The sequence below is a fragment of the Oryctolagus cuniculus genome, chromosome 4 (assembly GCF_964237555.1).
Source record: "Oryctolagus cuniculus chromosome 4, mOryCun1.1, whole genome shotgun sequence".
Lineage (NCBI taxonomy): Eukaryota > Metazoa > Chordata > Mammalia > Lagomorpha > Leporidae > Oryctolagus > Oryctolagus cuniculus.
The window spans coordinates 67,586,637-67,605,590 of record NC_091435.1 but is presented as its reverse complement, the minus strand read 5'-3'; the positions used below and the strand labels follow the sequence as shown (position 1 = coordinate 67,605,590).

Here is an 18,954-nt window from a genome sequence, read left to right as displayed (position 1 = left end):
TACTTTTCTCTCAGTATCCATCTCAATTTTTATTAAAAATGAGTTTAAACAATTGGGACTGCTTTTTTTTTTTTTTTTTTTTTTTTTGCAGGAATTTAAGAACTAAGTAGGCAGATCTCCAATTCTGAGAGCCTAAATTTGAAAGTAACGATTCCCATTGGGTTTCCAGAATCAGTTCATCTTCCCTTCATCCCCATCAGTAGTCTTTTGTCCAGGGACCAAGGAGGAAGGCCTTTTAAGGGGACATTCCTGGCAACTATGCAGCAACACATATAACACCATAGATTTCCAAAGGATTTAAAGTTACTTACCTCTCCCAAAAAGCCCATGGAGTTATTTTCCGTGATCATGGGGGTTTCTGGTTTAGCTTTAAGGCAAATAAAACACAGTTAGTAGCACTTAACACCACCCAACCTTGCCTTTAGTGTGTACATCTATACATGTGTGTAAAAGAGTTATCATTCATCAAATATTTGTTATTAAATGCCCAGATGTGCCTGGCAGTATACTAGATACCAAGGAAATAAAAGTAAACAAATCATATTCACTGTCCTCAAAGAAATTTACATTGTCGTGCAAAGAACAGATTAACAACTATAAGTTATAATACACTGAGACAGGTACAATAATTGAGGACACGTGGGCTGAAGAAAGCTTTTAAGAAAAGTCTCTACCTCAACTCAGAGGATAAAGGAGGTTTTTGGAAAGTGGATGCATAGCTGCCCCCTGAGTGATGATCAGTGCTGAATCAAGTGGAATTGGGGATGTGGAAGGGTGGAGGGGCAGGTGGCAGGGAGAGAGAAGCTAGGCGTGCTGTACATGTTCAAAGGCTTTATAACTATGCCATTGTTTTCAGGACCCTGGAGGGGACCAGAGCAATACTCGTTACTTGTTTGATTGTTTGGCACTAGAAAATATCAGGGCTATTTCAGTGACGCTGTTTTCCTGCTAGATTGTAAATGCCTCAAAGCCGGAGTATTTGATCCAGCTTCACATTTCCAGCAGTGCTCCACACAAACTAGACATTGAGTCCACTGAAACCAAGTGGCTTCATGAATTTCCTGAGTATGGCAGACCAGGTCTTCCAGGAACCCACAGAAGGCACGGTTACAGCCCCTGTGCCAGGGGCCGGTGTTGCGGTGCAAGGGCAGCCTATTGCAGAGTGCAGCTTTGAGTCCTGGCTACCCTGCTTGTGATCAAGCATCCCTGCTAAGGTGTCTGGGAATGCAGCAGAAGATGGTTCGAGTACTTGGGCCCCTCACATTGGAGAATCAGTGAATGGAAGATCTTTATCTCCCTCTCTTTTACCCTGCTTTTCAAATGAATAAATAAATAAGTAAATAAATAAATAATCTTAAAAAAATGACCCTTATCCCACATGCTGTCAGTGCCTATTACATCCTCTACACACAGAAGGCCTAAGGATTTACTCAGTTCAAAAGTGGGGAAAGCTGGGAGACCCTGGGAATTAATGGTGCTGGTAGATGGGGACTGGGTGGATGAATACCCTGGCTTCCTGGCCCTTCATTTGGTACGACTCTGACCTATGTTCTCTCCCTGGTGAGACTGAGCTCTAAGCCCACAGTGCTAATGATTTACTTTCCCTCCTTGGCTCACTGTTCCATTCCTCTCCTCAGGTTTCACAGGATGATCTCTCAAATAAAGTCATTTACTCAAATCCTTATCTCAGTATTTTCTTTCAGTGTAACTCAAACTAAGATGCAACCCTGACACACTAAGAGGATAAGGAATATATTGACCTTCTACTTAGCAGATACTCATAGAAAGAAGGATCTCAGAGAATGAAAATTGAGAGAAATCCCAGAAGTGACACACACAGATCCCCTGTGTGCCTCTGAACAATCAGAACTAGAGCTTGAGAGAGGAAGAGAGCAAATTGGGATGGAAAAGTGGCTCCCTGGCTCAGAGAGTGAAGTCAAAGGAGACCAGTAAGGGAGATGCGGGAAGTGGCCTTGGCGCTTGGGTCACCTCTGGTGGAAGATGAAGAACTGGGCAAGGAAGAACATTTAGGAATAAGAAGCTGCTTTAGGGCAGATGGAATGGGTCTGTGATACATCTGGGCATTTATTGCAAAGCTTCTACATGTTGTTTTTGGCTGTTTCTGTATGAGGAATAATAACGGTATGCCAAGTGAGACTTATAAATTATGCATTGGACCCTTGTGCCAGGGCCAATATAAGACATACCTGGGATGACACCCATGAATAGGCTAAAGACTGAATAAGACTATGTCCAGACACAACCCACCCAGTCCATGTATTAAGTGGGAAAGCCAGGAAGCAAGAAAAATTTAATTCTATGACTAAGCAGGCATATACTCTTATTTTTAAGCAGCTACTGAAAGGATTTCAAAGAAGTAAGAGAAATGCAGAGTCAGATGGGGTGATAAAAGTGAGATGTAAGTGAGTGAAAAATATCCAAGGCCACGATGAAGGTATTTTAATTTAACAAACAGGCAGAGGACACGGTTTAAATGTTGACAAGGCAATTAGATAATATTATGGCACAAGAAATGCTGGTTAAATTGGGACACAGCTTGCCTAATGTAAAATTGATATTTCTTTCCACATCCTGGATGGCTGCCTTTGTTGGTTTGCCAATAATCAGGCCATATGAGGCAGTTTCATGTTTGCGCTAAGACAGTCACACCCTGCTCGGTGAACAAATGGTGATGATGGTGAAGGAGATGAAAACAGCCTACTCCCAACTCTTCACAGGACACCTTTGAGTCTCCATAAGTAACTGGTCCTGGTGGCAGAGAGGCGGGTGGTATGTGTGTGATTAAAACCCAACCCATCCCTGAGGAGACATGGAGAGAGTCAGGGTGAAAGGAGAGGGGGGAAGAGAGAGGGAGAGAGATTAAGTGTCAGGGATGGGGGGAGAGCCATAGGGGAAAGTTAAAAGCATGAGACTTGGAACTAAATAAATTCTGGCTGTAGCCACTCTCATCTTCGCAAATGCTTGGTGATTTTTTCATTTTTTGACCTCCCATAATAATGCAATAAGATTCTAAATAAAAACATATTTTGTTTGTTCTGTCATTCAGAGACCTGGGGAAAAATCTAACACTTTGTACCCTTAGGTTTTATGAAGTTATTTTCTCTTTGTTTATCTCATTTTCAGAAACAATTCACTGCCTATCCACATCACTGCCTTTGTCTTTGTCTTCCTTTAAACATAACTCTTATATAAATGCTGGTCTTGTTTACACACACACACACACACACACAAACACACACACACACACACACAGAGATTCATAGCCAGAGGCATCTGTTCACTAATATTTCCTTGCACTCAGGCAAAATAGAATGTCCATATTTTCACCCTGAATTTGCACCCTGCAGAGGCTCTGCGTTTTGAATGAAGCCTTAGTGGACTCCACAGCTCAGCTCTGTACCACAGAGAAAGTGGGGTTGGAGAGCCATCCCTGCGGGCTCCTTTGCTGGGAGGCTGGACTTCTCCCACCCCAGCTGTCTGGGCAGGAAGGAGGCGAGCTCCTCCAGAGTTTCTCTGGGGCTGTGTTTATCACCTTCCGTTCTTACACTGGCCTTATTCAACCTTGCCTAATGAAGATAATTAGACAATGAGGCAATTTGATTTTGGCAGTTATAGCTAAGGTTATTTCTAGTGTTCTCAGGGAACATTAAATTTTTAAACAAAGTAGTCATCACTAGGAAACTGATCTATGTATGATTTGTGTATGATTTTATTCTATTAACTGAATCATTATCCTGTAGATTCCTACCTTCTCCCCACCCCTAATAAGATTGACAAATATCAAAGAAAACAGAATTCCAGAGTATTTTCTGTCTAAGAGTTAAAAAAAAATAGAAAAATAGAAAGGCAGAGAGAGAGGGAGAGAGAGAGAGAGATCATTTTCCAAAAGCCGGTAAGGACCAGGGCTTTGCTAAGTTGAAGCTGGGAGCCAGGAACTCATGTTGGGTCTCTCACAGGGATGGCAGGGTCCCAACTACTTGAGCCATCACTTGCTGTCTCTCGGGGTTGCATTAGCAGAAATTTCGAATGTGGAATTGAGCTGGGGTTCAAATCCAGGTACTCCAATATGGAATGCAAGCATCTTAACCCCTGGCCTGATTTCTTGAATATTTGCCCTTCTGTGGTTGCTCCCCAGCGTAAAAGGGGACTTCCTTTCTGGAGAGGGCAAAGCAAGAAAAATTGCAAGGAGAGCTGGGAGTTCATAGAGTAACAACCCTTACCAAAAACCTTGACTGTGGTCGAGCTCCTCAATATTTCGCCATATCTGCCTTTAACACAGCAAGAGAACTTCAGGCCATCATCTTGGATTTGGACTGGAGAGAGGTGGAGTCCATGGTGTGAGTCTATCTTGACTCTGTCTTTAAATATCACGGATTTGTTGATGTGTTTTTGGGAGGCAAGCGTTTCCTGAGTCCCGTTAACCTCCTGATGAGAAAAAAGAGTCCCAGGTTATGAAGCATTTGACTGTGCCAGCTCTAGACTAGGTGTTTCACAAGCACAGGTGCATTTATTTCTGGTAAAATAGGGTGAATGAAGAATTAGAAATAACAAGTATTAAGTATGTTACCAGAAAATAGTTATCCTTGATTTTCCATAAAAACACTGTCACCGCATACGAACAGGGAAAGGAGCTTTCTGCCCTTCCGACTAGACTTTGCCCCTCAAGACTCCCGTAAGCTCCATATCTACAGTGGAGTTTGGGGGTAGAGTGGGGAAGGCTAACGGTGGATCCCAGTTTTCATTTGTGAGTGTCCGACATCTTCATGCTAAGACTCTTCCCAGAGTCTCTTTAGACAAGGTCTCCTTTTCACTCCTTGCAGCCTTGGGAGTACGATGAGGTAAAGAGGCACAATGTATGCAAAATTCAAAGAAGCAAGCACTTGCCCTTGGGCTCTTGCCAGTGATAGTCAGCACCTGAGAGTGAGGGCCTCCTTCATTGTGCCCTACACAATGCCTCGCCTCTTTACCTCACCCTAATTATGGTCCTAGCACTTCTGGCCTTGTTTCTGTGTTTGCACGGACTTCAAAGAGGACACATGAAGAGCAGGACATAAATTATGGAGATAAGATTTATTTTTAACTCGATTCCTCTATTCCACACCATTTCTTGGGTCTGTGAAGCAAAGCCCCTCTTACTGTTGCAATATGCATAATGTCCATGGACAAACTTGCTGGGCTGTCACAGTGCTGGTCATGTCGGTGAATGTGTTGACCAAGGAAACAGCCAGGGGAGGATTCTTGGGGCACACACAGGTTTTAAGTCTCGCATCTCTTTGGTGTAACTCATTGTTCTCAGTGAGTTGCTTGCAGAATGCTCTGCTGCACACACTCCTCCTCCAGTGACTCTAACTCAACTGCTCTTTATATTGAAATGTCTGCAGGAGAGCCCAGGCTGATAAACACTGAACATCTGAATTGTTGTGCGCAAATGTCAGTGACAATAGAGGGAATGAAAAGAGAGGAGGGTCAATGGGAATGCATTTGATGGGGAAAAAGTCACAAAATAATGAAAGCAAAACATCTGGGACTCAGAGTCCCTGAAAGACAGACTCAAGGTAGAAGAAAAGGAAAGCGGATAAATATGTGAATTCAAGGATAGCCAGAAACACAAAAACAGACTTCTTAAATAGTTTAACTGTATAGATAGTTCCAGAAAATACTTAGTAACACCTCCGTAAGATACAGTTCTATAACTGCTTCTCTGTAGGATCTGAATCACCTGTACACGCGGACAGCGCTGTGGGATGCATGCGAAGAATCATACTCTGCTCAAGTCTCAGCCCTGTGACAACGTAAGGATCTTTATACCTTCTAAAAGAAGGACTTAAGAGCCTGTGCTGTTGTCTTCCTGGTAAAGGAGTAAAATCAAAGGGAGAAAGATTGTCTTCCCTAGACAAGGGCTCCCCCAGGACCCCTGAGGGTTGAGTGGTGCCAGCAGAAAGCGGTGAATGCATTTCTCACAGCAAGAAGGACCTGGAGGCCGTATTTTAGGAAGTAGTCTCCCCCTGCAGGTCCTTCAGCACAACACCATGCACTTGACATTCTCCTGCTCTCTGCAAGGGGACAATTTTTGGAGGCTTTTGGAGGTCAAAATGTACCTTGTCATTTAGTAAATGGCTTGTCATTTGGGCCACTTCCATCTGTCACTTTGTTGTGGGAAGAAGGGCAATCCCAGGCAGAGGTTTGAGGCTGGTGAAACAAACTACCTTTACTTTGTTAGGTAGCAGGAAGGGACTGGCTCAGCGGTTTAATCGATAGAGAAAAGATCATACCACCCCTACCCCTACTCCCCTTTCCAGACTTATTCAAAGGTTTTTGTTTTTATTTTACCTTTTCTGGACAGTTGCCCATGGCAGAGAGAGGAGGTTGTTTTCTCATCAAGAAAGATAGGATTCAGCTAGAAATAGGACCTCATAACCCACAACATAAGGAGATTTTGAGAGCCTACAGTCCATGGTGTAGATATAGATATTTATAGATATAAAGGGAGCCATGGCAAAAACTCGCATATGAGGGGCTGCCTTCACAGAGCAAATGGGAGGAGAGAAGGAACAAACTCTCACAGGTAAACAAACAGTGAAATGCCTAGAAATATCTAGAAGCTGGAGAGGGAGAAATAATACTAATATTACGCTATGATCACTGCTAAAATTTTATGTTATAGCTTAAATTTGTTTAGCACCTACTATATTCTAGGCACTGTACAAAGTTACTCCTTACAACAGTGGGGAATAAACTAAAGTAATGTTAAGTAACTTACTCAAAGGTCACATGAAATAAGTTTAAGTGACAATATTAAAAAACAAGGATGCTCATAACCAGGGACAAATAAGCATCAGAGACTACATGTGCTAATAAAACCAAGTCATTAAAAACAATAAAATAAAGCAGCTTTCTGAGTCTGTAGTACAAAACAATTAAAAGAAAATTCAGGGGCTGGCACAGTGGCTCACTCGGTTAATCCTCCGCCTCTGGTGCCGGCATCCCATACGAGCGCCGGGTTCTAGTCCAGGTTGCTCCTCTTCCAGTCCAGCTCTCTGCTGTGGCCCGGGAGGGCAGTGGAGGATGGCCCAGGTGTTTGGGCCCCTGCACCCGCATGGGAGACCAGGAGGAAGCACCTGGCTCCTGGCTTCGGATCAGTGCGGCGCCAGCCATAGCGGCCATTTGGGGAGTGAACCAACGGAAGAAAGACCTTTCTCTCTGTCTCTCACTGTCTATAACTCTACCTGTCAAATAAATAAAAAAAAAAAAAAGAAAATTCAGAAATCCAGAAGTCTTTATGTAAGTTGCAGATTACAGGGTTTGGGTAGTTTGCTGGTTGAAAGTGGTCTTTTTATGATATATTGACCCGTTTGACGACAAGGGCCATGGAGCATCCTTCAACTTCTACCTGATTATAATGATCTTCGTAACCAGTCTGCTGGAAACAGACATATAGAGCCTTTACTTCTACTCATTTTTAATAAGTATTTAAAACTTTGTGCAACATTCAAGGTACCATCTTGGAAGCAGAGAGATTAAGTCTGCTGGCCCCTGGATTTAAAATTTCTCAACTCCCAGAACTATGACAGGATAAATTTCTGTGCTTTATAATCACTCTCAAGCATTCTGGGCACAAAACGGACTAAGACAGTGATAAAACCATGCATTGCTCAATCTGGTTTCCCACTACTTTCAATCCTGGTGTATATCTGTCTTTGGGTGTCATGATGGCTATGAAGACCCCAGAATCCTATGCTAACTGCAAAATACTGTTATATATAAATATAGCAAGATCTCAAAATAAAGAAAAACTTGCTCTTATACAACATTTTGATATTTTGTTTATGTTGGGTTTTCCCTAAAATTTTCAAAAACAATATTTTATTAAAATATCCAAGTTGGGGGCTGGAATTGTGGCATAGTGGGTAGGACTACCACCTATGACTCTGGCATCCCATGTATGCACAAATTTGTGACCCAGCTGCTCCACTTCTGATCCAGCTTGTCTCTGGTGGCCTGGGAACAGCAGCAGATGATGGCTCAAGTGCTGGGGGCCCTGCACCTCTGTGGTAGACCCAGAAGAAGCACCTGGCTCCTGGCTTTGGCCTAGCCTAGTGCTAGCAATTGTGGTCATCTAGGGAATAAAACAGCAGATGGAAGACCTCTCTCTCTCTCTCTCTCTGTGTAGCTCTGACTTTCAAATAAGTAAATAAATCTCAAAATTTAAACTTATATAGACACACGTGACTAATGGCTACTGAATTGGACAATACAGTATTTGTAAAAAAAAATCCACATTGCTCACTAAATTTGTTTTGGTCCTCCCTTAAATTTTTCTGTCAAGGTTGAGGATCTTATTGACCTTACCTAATCCTAATCCTTAGGTCATACAGCTACTAAGTAGTAATAATAATAATAATTTTCCTCTAGAAGTCATACCATTAATGACTTTCCTGTAAATGAGTACAGCCTTGCAAAATAGTAGAAGGAAACAGCCTTGGCCTTTTCTGCTTACAATCTACTTGAGGAAAACAAATTCAGAAGGAAAACAAAACCAAATACAAAAATCAGGAGGTACAGAAGACAAGCAAATGCATAATTCACAATTATATTTATATAGCAGTTTGATAAAATAATTAATATGATGTAGGCTGAGCGAGGCACAATGATCATGGAAAGCTGATGTTCTATGCTCCTTAAAGACATGAAGATCCCCAAATCCTTTACTGAGGCTAATTTTGTACTAGAATCAGAATTTCAATCCAGAAGAGTGAGATTGGTACTACTTGGTGACTTGGCGCCAGCTCCATGTTAGAGCTTCCTGTGTTGACCACAGCACATGGCAGGCTGTGAGTGCACATATTTCATTAGATAACTGCTGTTAACTGTATTAATTGCTACCTCTTAATCTATACACTACTTCCTATCTTCATGCTCCCTTCATTTAGTCTCTAGCCAGCTGGTGCTGTCAAAGCCAGCTGCTTGCAAGGCTTCCCATGTCCATTTCCTAGAGCACTAGCCCTAATGCAATATTTTTCTAATCATTGTTATTAGCTGCCAACACTTGGTAGTTTGGCTAGCACTTAATTTCTTATTTTGATGAAGACAGGATCAGCTGCCACCAGATAAGAGATTACAGTTTTGCTTTCTAAATAGTGAGACTGCTCATAAGCATTGGAAACCAACATTGAATACAAATTTTAGTCCCCTTTTGCTTTTTAATTGTGTAATAGCACAAATATTAAAGAAGAATATATTAAGAAGATACATTTATAGATAAGCATTTAAAAATATGCAAGTAGTAGGACTTAGTTATGTGCCACTAACACGGAAGATATTTAAGTAGTAGTAATTAGTTATTTGCCACTAACATTGAACTATTGGAACTACAATATCCCTATCATTCTATTCATGATTTAAAGAAAAAAATAATGAATTTCTTTTTTTCCACTGCCTTCGGGACAGACAGTCCCTCAACACTGCCCCCAGTCCACACCACTGGCTTGTACTGATGGGTTTTAGTGCCATGGTGCAGTTCACTCCTGTCTTTTGCAATCCAAAACGCACTTTAATGATCCCAACATAACCTTTCCTAATAAGCTTTCCTAAACCTAGCTAGTCAGAATAACATTATTTTCCTTCAATGCTAACATTTTTCACATTTTAATTAAAGGCTTATGTCACGGTAGTAAATATGTCCTGGAGGATCTGAATCCTTGCAGGATCTAGCATTTGAAACAGATTCACACATGTTACCGGATGGAATTGAAATTCAGACCATGAGGAATCAAAACAGATTATTATAATGTATTTTGGAAGCTCCCAATGGAAGCATGCAGAATATCTCTGATGACTTCAGACATGCAATGGGGAAACTATCACTTGGTCTTTATCTGCCAACTGCATCTCATCTAAACATGCATATTCTGTGATTTCTTACACATCACCACACTATTCACACAGTTCTTCAGTTTCCACAGAAGGGTTACATCTTTTGTTTACTTAGTGAGCTCTCTTGCCAGATAAATGTGACATACACTGCCTATTTCTATCTACTTCAGTGTAGTCACAATCATGCAGTGTATCTTTTTCAGACAAAGGATCCATTTCCTTAACATTTTAGAATAACATGGAATCAGGTACACACAAATTTTTTTTCCAGATACTGAGACTCTCAGTAGAGCTTTTATGTGAGCTTCATAGTTGAGTAAAGATTCAGTTTTGAATTATATTTCATACTACTACATATATATGAAGACACAGCTATTGTCTCCAGTGACCAAGGTACATTTGTAAAATTGTTTTCAGGATTCAGTGAAGCATTTGGGGTTGGAGGCTTTTGCAGCTTCCCGAAGTTATTGAGCTTAGTACAGCAGGCTTCTGCCCTCCTAGACTCATCTCCATCATCGTGGCTTTTTACACTTGATCTTAGCCAAAAGGCCGAGAAGCGATTCATCTTGGCTTTTTAATCTTCTTCTTTAGTCCACATTATATTATTTGTAGGAACAATCAACTTATCATTATGATTATTATTGTCTTTATAACCAGAAATTGAAGATGTAATATATGAATTACAAGAGCTATTTATGTCCTCGGCAGACATGCAAAAGTTACAACAAGAAGATCTGCAATTTTTTCTGTAATAAGATGACAGTAGATAGTTTCCCATCAGACTTGCTAAATCCCAGAGCCATCAAAAGTGTTGAGCACAGAGGTAAATCAAAGGAGCAAATAGATTTTGACATTTGAAAAGCAAATGCACAGTAGGAATTTAATCAACACAGTTGCCAACAAAATGTTCCCTTTGAAGAGAACTTTCTTTCAAAACAACTCCTCAAGTTGTCCGTATCATGATGCATTCTTCTCTTTTTTAAAAAAAAAAAAAAAGATTTATTTTATTTAAAGTCAGAGTTACAGAGTGAAGTAGAGACAGAGAGAGAGGTCTTCCATCTGCTGGTTCACTCCCCAGATAGCCACAATGGCCGGAGCTACGCCAATCCAAAGCCAGAGCCGGGAGCTTCTTCCGGGTTTCCCACGTGTATGCAGGAGCCCAAGGACTTGGCCCGTTCTCTGCTGCTTTCCCAGGCCATAGCAGAGAGCTGGATCAGAAGAGGAGCAGCCAGGACCAGAAATGGCACCCATATGGAACGCTGGCATTTCAGGCCAGGGCTTTAAACCACTGCGCCACAGCGTTGGCCCCTCATGATGCATTCTTAGAATGACAGCAGAGCTTGAGTTTCTAGTAGGTGATAAGGTCACCCTCTCACTGTGTGACATTCTGTGTACTATGGATCTCATTTATCCTAAATTTCCTGGCTGCACTTTATGATGCACACTTCTTAGTTTCTTTGAAGGAAACTACTACACAAATGCCTTCTCAATTATCTAGCATTTAATACTTAGTAATCCACCGCTCATTAACAAATGAAACAGCATGTATTTAACAATCACTAATGAAATGTAAGGACAATGAATAGGACTGTGAGAAAGGTGGCATATTGAATAAATCCATTACTTGCTAATCAAGTGTTTATTGTCTATGTCCTAAATACTTTGTGTGCTAGATGCTGGGGAGTTCGAAGTGAGTGATGGAGTTTGTTTTTTATGTTTGTCACATAAAAGACTTAGGCTGTGATGGAACAAAGACACAGCCTCGGCCTTTCTTGCTTATCGCCCAAAAGATAGATAAACATTGGAATGTATTCCTTGCCCTTGAATCTCAATAGGATCTCACATCGTATTGCCTTTACATCCCACCCCCGCATCCTTCGCAGGTGCTGGAGGCTCTGCACAGCCAGCTGAGACAGCAGTTCCAGTAATTCACCTCCACCTGCTGCCTCCTGCTTCCTTCCCCATCCCTAGCCTTCCTAATATAAAAAAAGGCCCAGCCCCTGGGGTCAGGGCCTTCTGTCGCATGTTCCATCATTGTGTACACCGGCAGTTGATCATCCTCCTCCGCAAATTTATTTTCTCTGAATAAATTTGGTCTGGCTGTAGATTTACATACTGCCTCCTCTCTGTTCTGCACCTCTTTTCCTAACATTTTTCGTGCCCCATCTGAGGAGGCGCCAATCCGCACTCTTTTCCTAACAGGCTGACTGAAGTTTTACATTTACTTGGAAAAACAGATGACATATATGAAAGATAACAATACCACAGACCAATTTATTGGACAGCAAAGTTTCCATAGTAAGGCCCTATTAATTCAGTTGGCACTGATAGTGAATTTAGGATGGTTAGGATAGGAATTTTTTGCCTTCCTGGTGGAAAATACAATGTAAGCAAAGTATCAGGTGCATATCCATTTCCCTGATGTTTGACAGATTTCTGCTCTCCTTGTTAGTAAAACTGGTGCTGTCTCATCTGAGGTGCCATTTTAAACCTCAGGTGCCATTTTAGGCTCTGGCCCTGTCACCTTCTTGTACGGTAAGCTTTGGACCCAAGCCTAGCCTGGCTTACTAGAAATCAGGTGACCAAATCACCCACCAACAAGCATCAGCTCCACCCCCACCCTAAGGGGATTTGCTGCCCCATTTCCTTACCTCTGCAAAGCTGTAATAAGATCTGCTTTCCCTCACAGGCCTTCTTTCTCCTTCTATCTCTCTCTAGCCTGTTGGGTCCCTGCCCCCTTCCCCGACTATAAACTTTTCCTTTAACGCCAGGGTTTGGTGTTTGTGGTGGCCTTTCATTGGTGCTGTGACTCGGATCCAGGCTGTTCCATCGACCTTACTCTCCCCTTGGGGATGTGAGCTGCTTTGCAACCTTGGATTTCTGCCACAAAACACACCGCAAGAGCTCCTTCTTCACCACCAAACACTCTGTGATCTTCATCTACACACTCGCCCTTCAAAGTTCTGAGATAAGACAGAGTAGGCAGAAGATTCATTGCAACATTCTATGGGTGGTTGTTCTATCTGACTTTGCCCTAAAGTTCTGGTACTGGGCACCAAAACTCCTGTGGCCTCATGCCCCTCTACGGATTTTGTGTCCCAGGCAACAGCAGGTGTGGGTGACAACTCAACCCTGTTTCCCTTCTATGGGCTTTATGCCCTGGGCTCCAGTGGGTGCAGGTGACAACCCCCACCCTCTGCTCCCCTTACTCTTCTCGTTGGACTGCCATGATCTCGGGGATGCCTGCTATCAGCCAGTCCGACCCTACAGGTTGCTATGGGAGCTTCCTCATCCTGCCTTCTGTCCGATTCTCCTGTCAGTTGCCTCCTAAATAATCTTGTTCCTCTCAGACTGGTCCCAGATCTCAAATGCCATGGCCTCATCTTTCTTTGTAATCAGGCATGGCCCATGTTTGACCTTGACAACCAGTCCAAAAGGCTGCTTACCGGCACATTTGACCCTGACATTATTCACCATCTTTACTACTTCTGTGAGTGGTCAGGAGGGTGACAGGAAATTTCTTATGTTCAGGCTTTCTCCTATCTCTGGTCTAAACCTTCTATTTATACCTCGTATTCTCCAGCTCAGGTTATCTTAACTTCCAAAGCTCCCACTAAAAGGCCAAAACCACTTCTTCTACTTTAGACCCTACAGATGAGCCACCACATTAAAGCCCACTGCCAGCTCTGGCACCATCCACTCTGGCTCTAGCTCATCAGTACCTGTCCCTTCTGCCCAGGCATTCCAGGAGGCTGCAACTGTTTCTACTCCCCTTGCCTCATCTCAAGTCTCCTGCTTGCCCTTATCTCAAAACCAGTACTTGTCCATTTCTATTTCTCTTGTGCCCTTTGCTTTATCTCGAACCCAGTCCTTGTTCCAACTTTCACCCTCCCCATTCTACTGATCCAACATACTGTCCCTGCCTTACTGCTGGTTCCTCAAACCCCCAAACCCTGTCTCTTACCCCTAGTCCCTGAGTCACTTGCTCTCGTGTGGCAGCCAGAGAGCCCACCTCTCTGTTACCCCTACGGGAGGTGATGGGAGTGGAAGGCATAGTCAGAATCCATGTTCCTTCTCACTCAGTGACCTGTCACAAGTCAAACAAAAACTAGGTTTTTTGCCTCCAACTCCACTTCCTACTTTATGTTTTTATGATCCTTTCTAATACCCTCCTCCCATAGAAGCAAAGTCGATTTTGGGAACAGGTCCAACTCCATGCCAGTGAGACTCATCAAACTGACCCAGCCCATTCCATAGGTATAGCTGTGGTCCTGACCACATCTTCAGTCATCTAGGTGTAATTGTTAATGTAAATTAGGTAAAGGCAAATGATAAATGTGTCCAAATGTAAATAACGGTACTCTTAGCACCTTATATTCTATAGAAAAACTATTTGGGTTTGTTAACAAATATGTTTTCATAAACTGTCTATGAGAAATAGTTCAACATGGCTTGAATGTAACTAAAAGCTTGAATATAACTAAAAGCTTAAATCTGATGTGTTATCTTATTTAGAAATGTTGTCTTAATTTGGAAATTTTTGAAATTTTTAAATGGTTATTTCAAAATGTAAATCAAAGAAATCAACAGATGGAAAGGTCACGAGTATAGAAATGTGTTCTTGATAAGGGATGTTAAGAAGAAAAGAGTTTACTCTTTGAATAAAAAAGGACATGATGTGTAACAATTACTTTATCCTGATGGCTAGTTTATTCTAGACTGGAATTAAAAAGAAAGGTTTAAGTAAGTTGCAGAAGGTGTCTGGAAGTTATAGAAGGTTATGAAAGAAAGAAATTTTTGGATACAAAGGCTATCTATTTTTCTTTGACATAAAATTAGAATCTGATCCTCTGTTAAAGCAATGAGGTTTTTTGCAATACATATATATTAGTAAGTATTTGGAAATCATATTAAAAATCTACTTAAAACCTGCAGCATCTCTTTTTGATAGCTCTTGTTTAATTGGTGACTCTCTTTCAGTTTTCTAGCCAGGTCCAATAAGATATTTTCTTTTCCCTAGTTCTCAGGAAATTGAGACCTGAGACCTTGCCACATGCCAGCATAGAGTGACTCATTGTTCCATGTCAGTAGAAAGTAGCTCTAGAAGATAGATCATCATCTCTCCACCCCTTCTGGGCTTTTGGGGTCAATGTAATCCCATACAACATTTGCTTTATTAAAAACAAAATGGAGGAATGTTAGTAAACTGGTACCATCTTATCTGAGGTGACATCTTAAACCTTGGACACCATTTTAGGCTCTGGCCCAGTCACCATCTTGTACAGTAAGCTTCAGTGCTAGGCCTAGCCTGGCTTACTAGAAGACAGGTGACTAAATCACTCAACCACAAGTGTCAGCTCCATCCCACCCTAATGGGATTTGCTGTTCCTACTTCCTTACCTCTGCAAAGCTATAATAAGATCCGTTTTCCTACACATGCCCTCTTTCTCTCACCCTCTCAATCCAGCCTGATGGTTCTCCCCCACAAAATAAACTTTTCCTTTAACTCTGGTGTTTAGTGTGTTTTGTAGTGGCCTTTCACTCCCAAATCATCATCACTTTGAACATTTTTCTAAGAACCAAAATATATCATGCTTAAGAAATTAATTTACATATTAATAGGCATCATGCCCAGGATGCCTCACCTCTTGGAAATCAAATCCTATGAAGAAGAGAACTTCCACTCTGACTACGACCTTATCTAAATATGATCTGGGTCGGTGAACTCAAAAGGCTTCCATAGCCTTGGAAACTCATGACAAGAGCCTAGGGTGATTACTGATGCCATAAACAAGAGTGTCAATTTGTTAAGTCAATAACAGGAGTCACTGTGCACTTACTCCCCATGTAGGATCTCTGTCCTTCATGTGTTGTACAATGATTAATTAGATTAAATCTAATTAATGATTTAAATCATTAGATTTTAGTGGAAATGTTTCCAGTTTTTTCCCCATTCAATATGATTTTGGGGTCAGTGCTCTGGCATAGTGGATAAAGCTGCTGTTTGCAGTGCCAGCATCCCATATGGGTGCCCATTCAAGTCCCTGCTGCCCCACTTCTGATCCAGCTCTCTGCTATATATAGGCCTAGAAAAGCAGTATAAGATGGATCAAGTCCTTGTACACCTGCACTTGCATGGTGGACCTGGAAGAAGCTCCTGGCTCCTGGCTTCAGATCAGTGCAGCTCTGGCAGCTGCAGCTCTCTGGAGAGTGAACCAGCTGATGGAAGAATTCTCTCTCTCTGCCCCTCTGTAACTCTGCCTTTCAAATAAATAAATAAACTTTGACAAAAATATGATTGTGATTGAGAGTTTGTCTTACTTTCTGGATTATGTTGAGGAATGTTCCTTCTATACACTTTTTTTTATAGTTTTGTTTTTATGAAACAATGTTATATTTTATCAAATACTTTCTCCACATCTGTTGAGATAATCATGGTTTTTTCCTTCAATTTGTTAATGTGATGTATCACATTTATTGACTTGTGTATGTTGAACCATTCTGTGTCCCTCGGAAAAGTCCCACTTGGTCTGGGCAGATGATATTTTTGATGTTAATGGATTTAATTAGCTAGTATTTTGTTGAAGATTTTTGTATCTATTTCATCAGTGATATTGGTCTATAGTTTTTTTTCTTTTTCTGGCTTTGGAATTAAGATGATGCTGGCTCATAGAAGGAGTTTGGGAAGACTCTTTCCCTTTCAATTATTTTGAATAGTTTAAGAATGATTGGAATTAGTTCTTTTTATTTGAAAGGCAGAGTTTAAGAGAGAGTGAGAGAGATACAACTTCTGTTCCCTTGCTCACTCGCCAAATGGCTGCAACAGCTGGGCAGGCTTGGGCTAAATTCAGGAACCAGGAGGTTCATCCAGGTCTCCCACATGGGTGCAGTGGCTCAGTCATTTGGGTCGTCTTCCACTGCTTTCCCAGGAGCATTAGCAGGAAGCTGGATCAGAAGTAGAGCAGCTGGGACTTGAACAAGTGCCCATATGGGTGCCAGCATTGCAAACAGTGGCTTAGCCTATTATGCCACAATGCTGGCACCAACAGCATTTGTCTTAAAGTTTATTTTAATTGATATTAAGATAGCTACTCCTGCTTGGTGTTTATTTCTATCTGTATGGAATATGTTTTTCCATCCTTTCACTTTCAGTCTATGTGTATCTTTGTTGGTGAGATGTGTTCTTATAGGCAGCATATAGATTTCTCTCTCTTTTTAAATCCATTTTAGCATGTTAATAGTTATTAATATTTTCCTAATCTCTTATTGTTATTTAACTTAACAATATTTTATATTGAAGTGTCCAAGTAATTTGTTCTATCGAAATAATAAGCCACTACTTATTTTTACTCTGTACAACATTTTTAAAATTAGAAACTTCTTCATAACATTCTAGATTTATGGCTTTAGATAAAAGTTAGAAAGCATGTTGACTGTGGGCCTGAGGCCACCTGCAAAATGAATAGAAATGATCAGTGACTGTGTTTTTAAAAGTCCTGCTTCCCTCATGTATATTTTTTACTTGCATTTTATAAGCATTAGAGTTTGTCCTACCAGTCTAAATCAATGTTGTATATTTTCTAGGACTCAGTCTCAAGGTTTCCAGGAAAAGGGAATCCATAGCTCTGCCTATGTTGTTTAAAAGACAAATATTTTTGAGTAGGGCCTTCTACTTGAAGTGGTGTGTATCAAGGGCACCATTTCACTCTGTTCTCTTTGTGTTTAAAATAATTTATTTTACTAAAAATAACTGCATACATTTATGGGTTACAGTGAGATATTTCAGTACTTGTATAGAATGTGTACTGGTAAATAAACATTTCCTCTTTTCTGATATTACTTTATCACTGGAGTCTTGGAGACCCTTTCTTCTGTATGCTTGCAAAATACATAGTAAGTTATTATGAACTATAGTCATCACAATTTGGTACATAGTTCAATACAGAAATTGACATTCAGGAGCTAATTCTTTTTGAAATGAAAAAATATGTTTTTTTTATATTTCATTGTAATTAATTTTAACAGATTCAGTATGATTTGTAGATACAAGTCTAAGAACATAACAATATTCCCTTATTCCCTCCCACTCTCCTTACTTCTACCTTTCTTATTGTCTTTTTAAAAATTTTTTAGATAGCTTATTTAAAACTTATGTTATAGTAAAAAGGTTTAAAACTTCACCAAAGAAGACATTTCACAGGTAAAAAATAAAAGGAACCTAATTTAATGGAAATATAGACAGTGGTTATAAACTAGAAATGAGGGGAAAATGACCATTTCATCCATATACAGGTTTTTTGGTCAATTAGTCATTCATAATTTCTTTCAATGAGCCAGTGACAATGTAATAGTATATTACCAGATAATAATTAATTTCATCTAGTCTCTAAGCCATCTCCTCTCAGTAGTTTATGCACAGGGATAATTTTATACAGATTGCAATGAGCTAATTCTGATTTAGTCCACTGCATTCACAGACCTGAGGCTTGCCTGTAAGTAGAAACTTAGTGTCCACTCCGCCCTCCCATTGCCCTCCTCTTTCCCCCAGCACAATGCGTGCCTCTCATCCAGGATGCTCCCTTTTCTATTATTAGTTGATAGTCATTTTACTTCATTAATATTTAAAGACCATTGCAGTTATTTACTGAAAAGGGCAACACTTACCACCAACCAGGCAACAGTGAATTCAGATGAAATTTCTGCAGAGCTATTTTGAAAGCATGGTATTTTCAGAGTCTGATTCATCTCTGTTTCTATTGTATGATTGCTTCTCCATTTATCCTGTGTAACTATAACAAAACAAAGGGAGAAAACACGCGGATGTTTAATTAGTTTGTAAAGTGCTTTAAAAGCCAAAGCCCTCCCTATTGTCCTCCTTGTATAGATGGCAAAATGTAGCCACTGAGAGTGGCTTATTACTGAAAAATTACTGGGAAGCACACTAATAGAATGTACTTTATAGTTTGAATTGTTTCTCTGCTTTTGTTCTAAATTGACAATTCTAATCTTAAGTTAACTTTTCCTTGATAAGATAGAATATAAAATTTTATAATCTAGTCT

General features: G+C 40.7%; 1 protein-coding gene across 4 annotated transcripts in view; it reads right to left on the bottom strand.

The window, feature by feature from the left end:
* Positions 1 to 18,954, bottom strand: part of CD96 (CD96 molecule) — a 116,305-nt gene that overhangs the window by 81,143 nt on the left and 16,208 nt on the right. For all 4 annotated transcript variants that reach the window (XM_051859365.2, XM_051859366.2, XM_051859367.2 and 1 more), the window contains exons 3-5: positions 18,559 to 18,683; positions 4,242 to 4,446; positions 312 to 367 (exon numbers count right to left, since the gene is read on the bottom strand). In XM_051859365.2, coding sequence (XP_051715325.2) covers positions 312 to 367; positions 4,242 to 4,446; positions 18,559 to 18,683 — 386 coding nt within the window. The remainder of the gene's footprint in view (positions 1 to 311; positions 368 to 4,241; positions 4,447 to 18,558; positions 18,684 to 18,954) is intronic.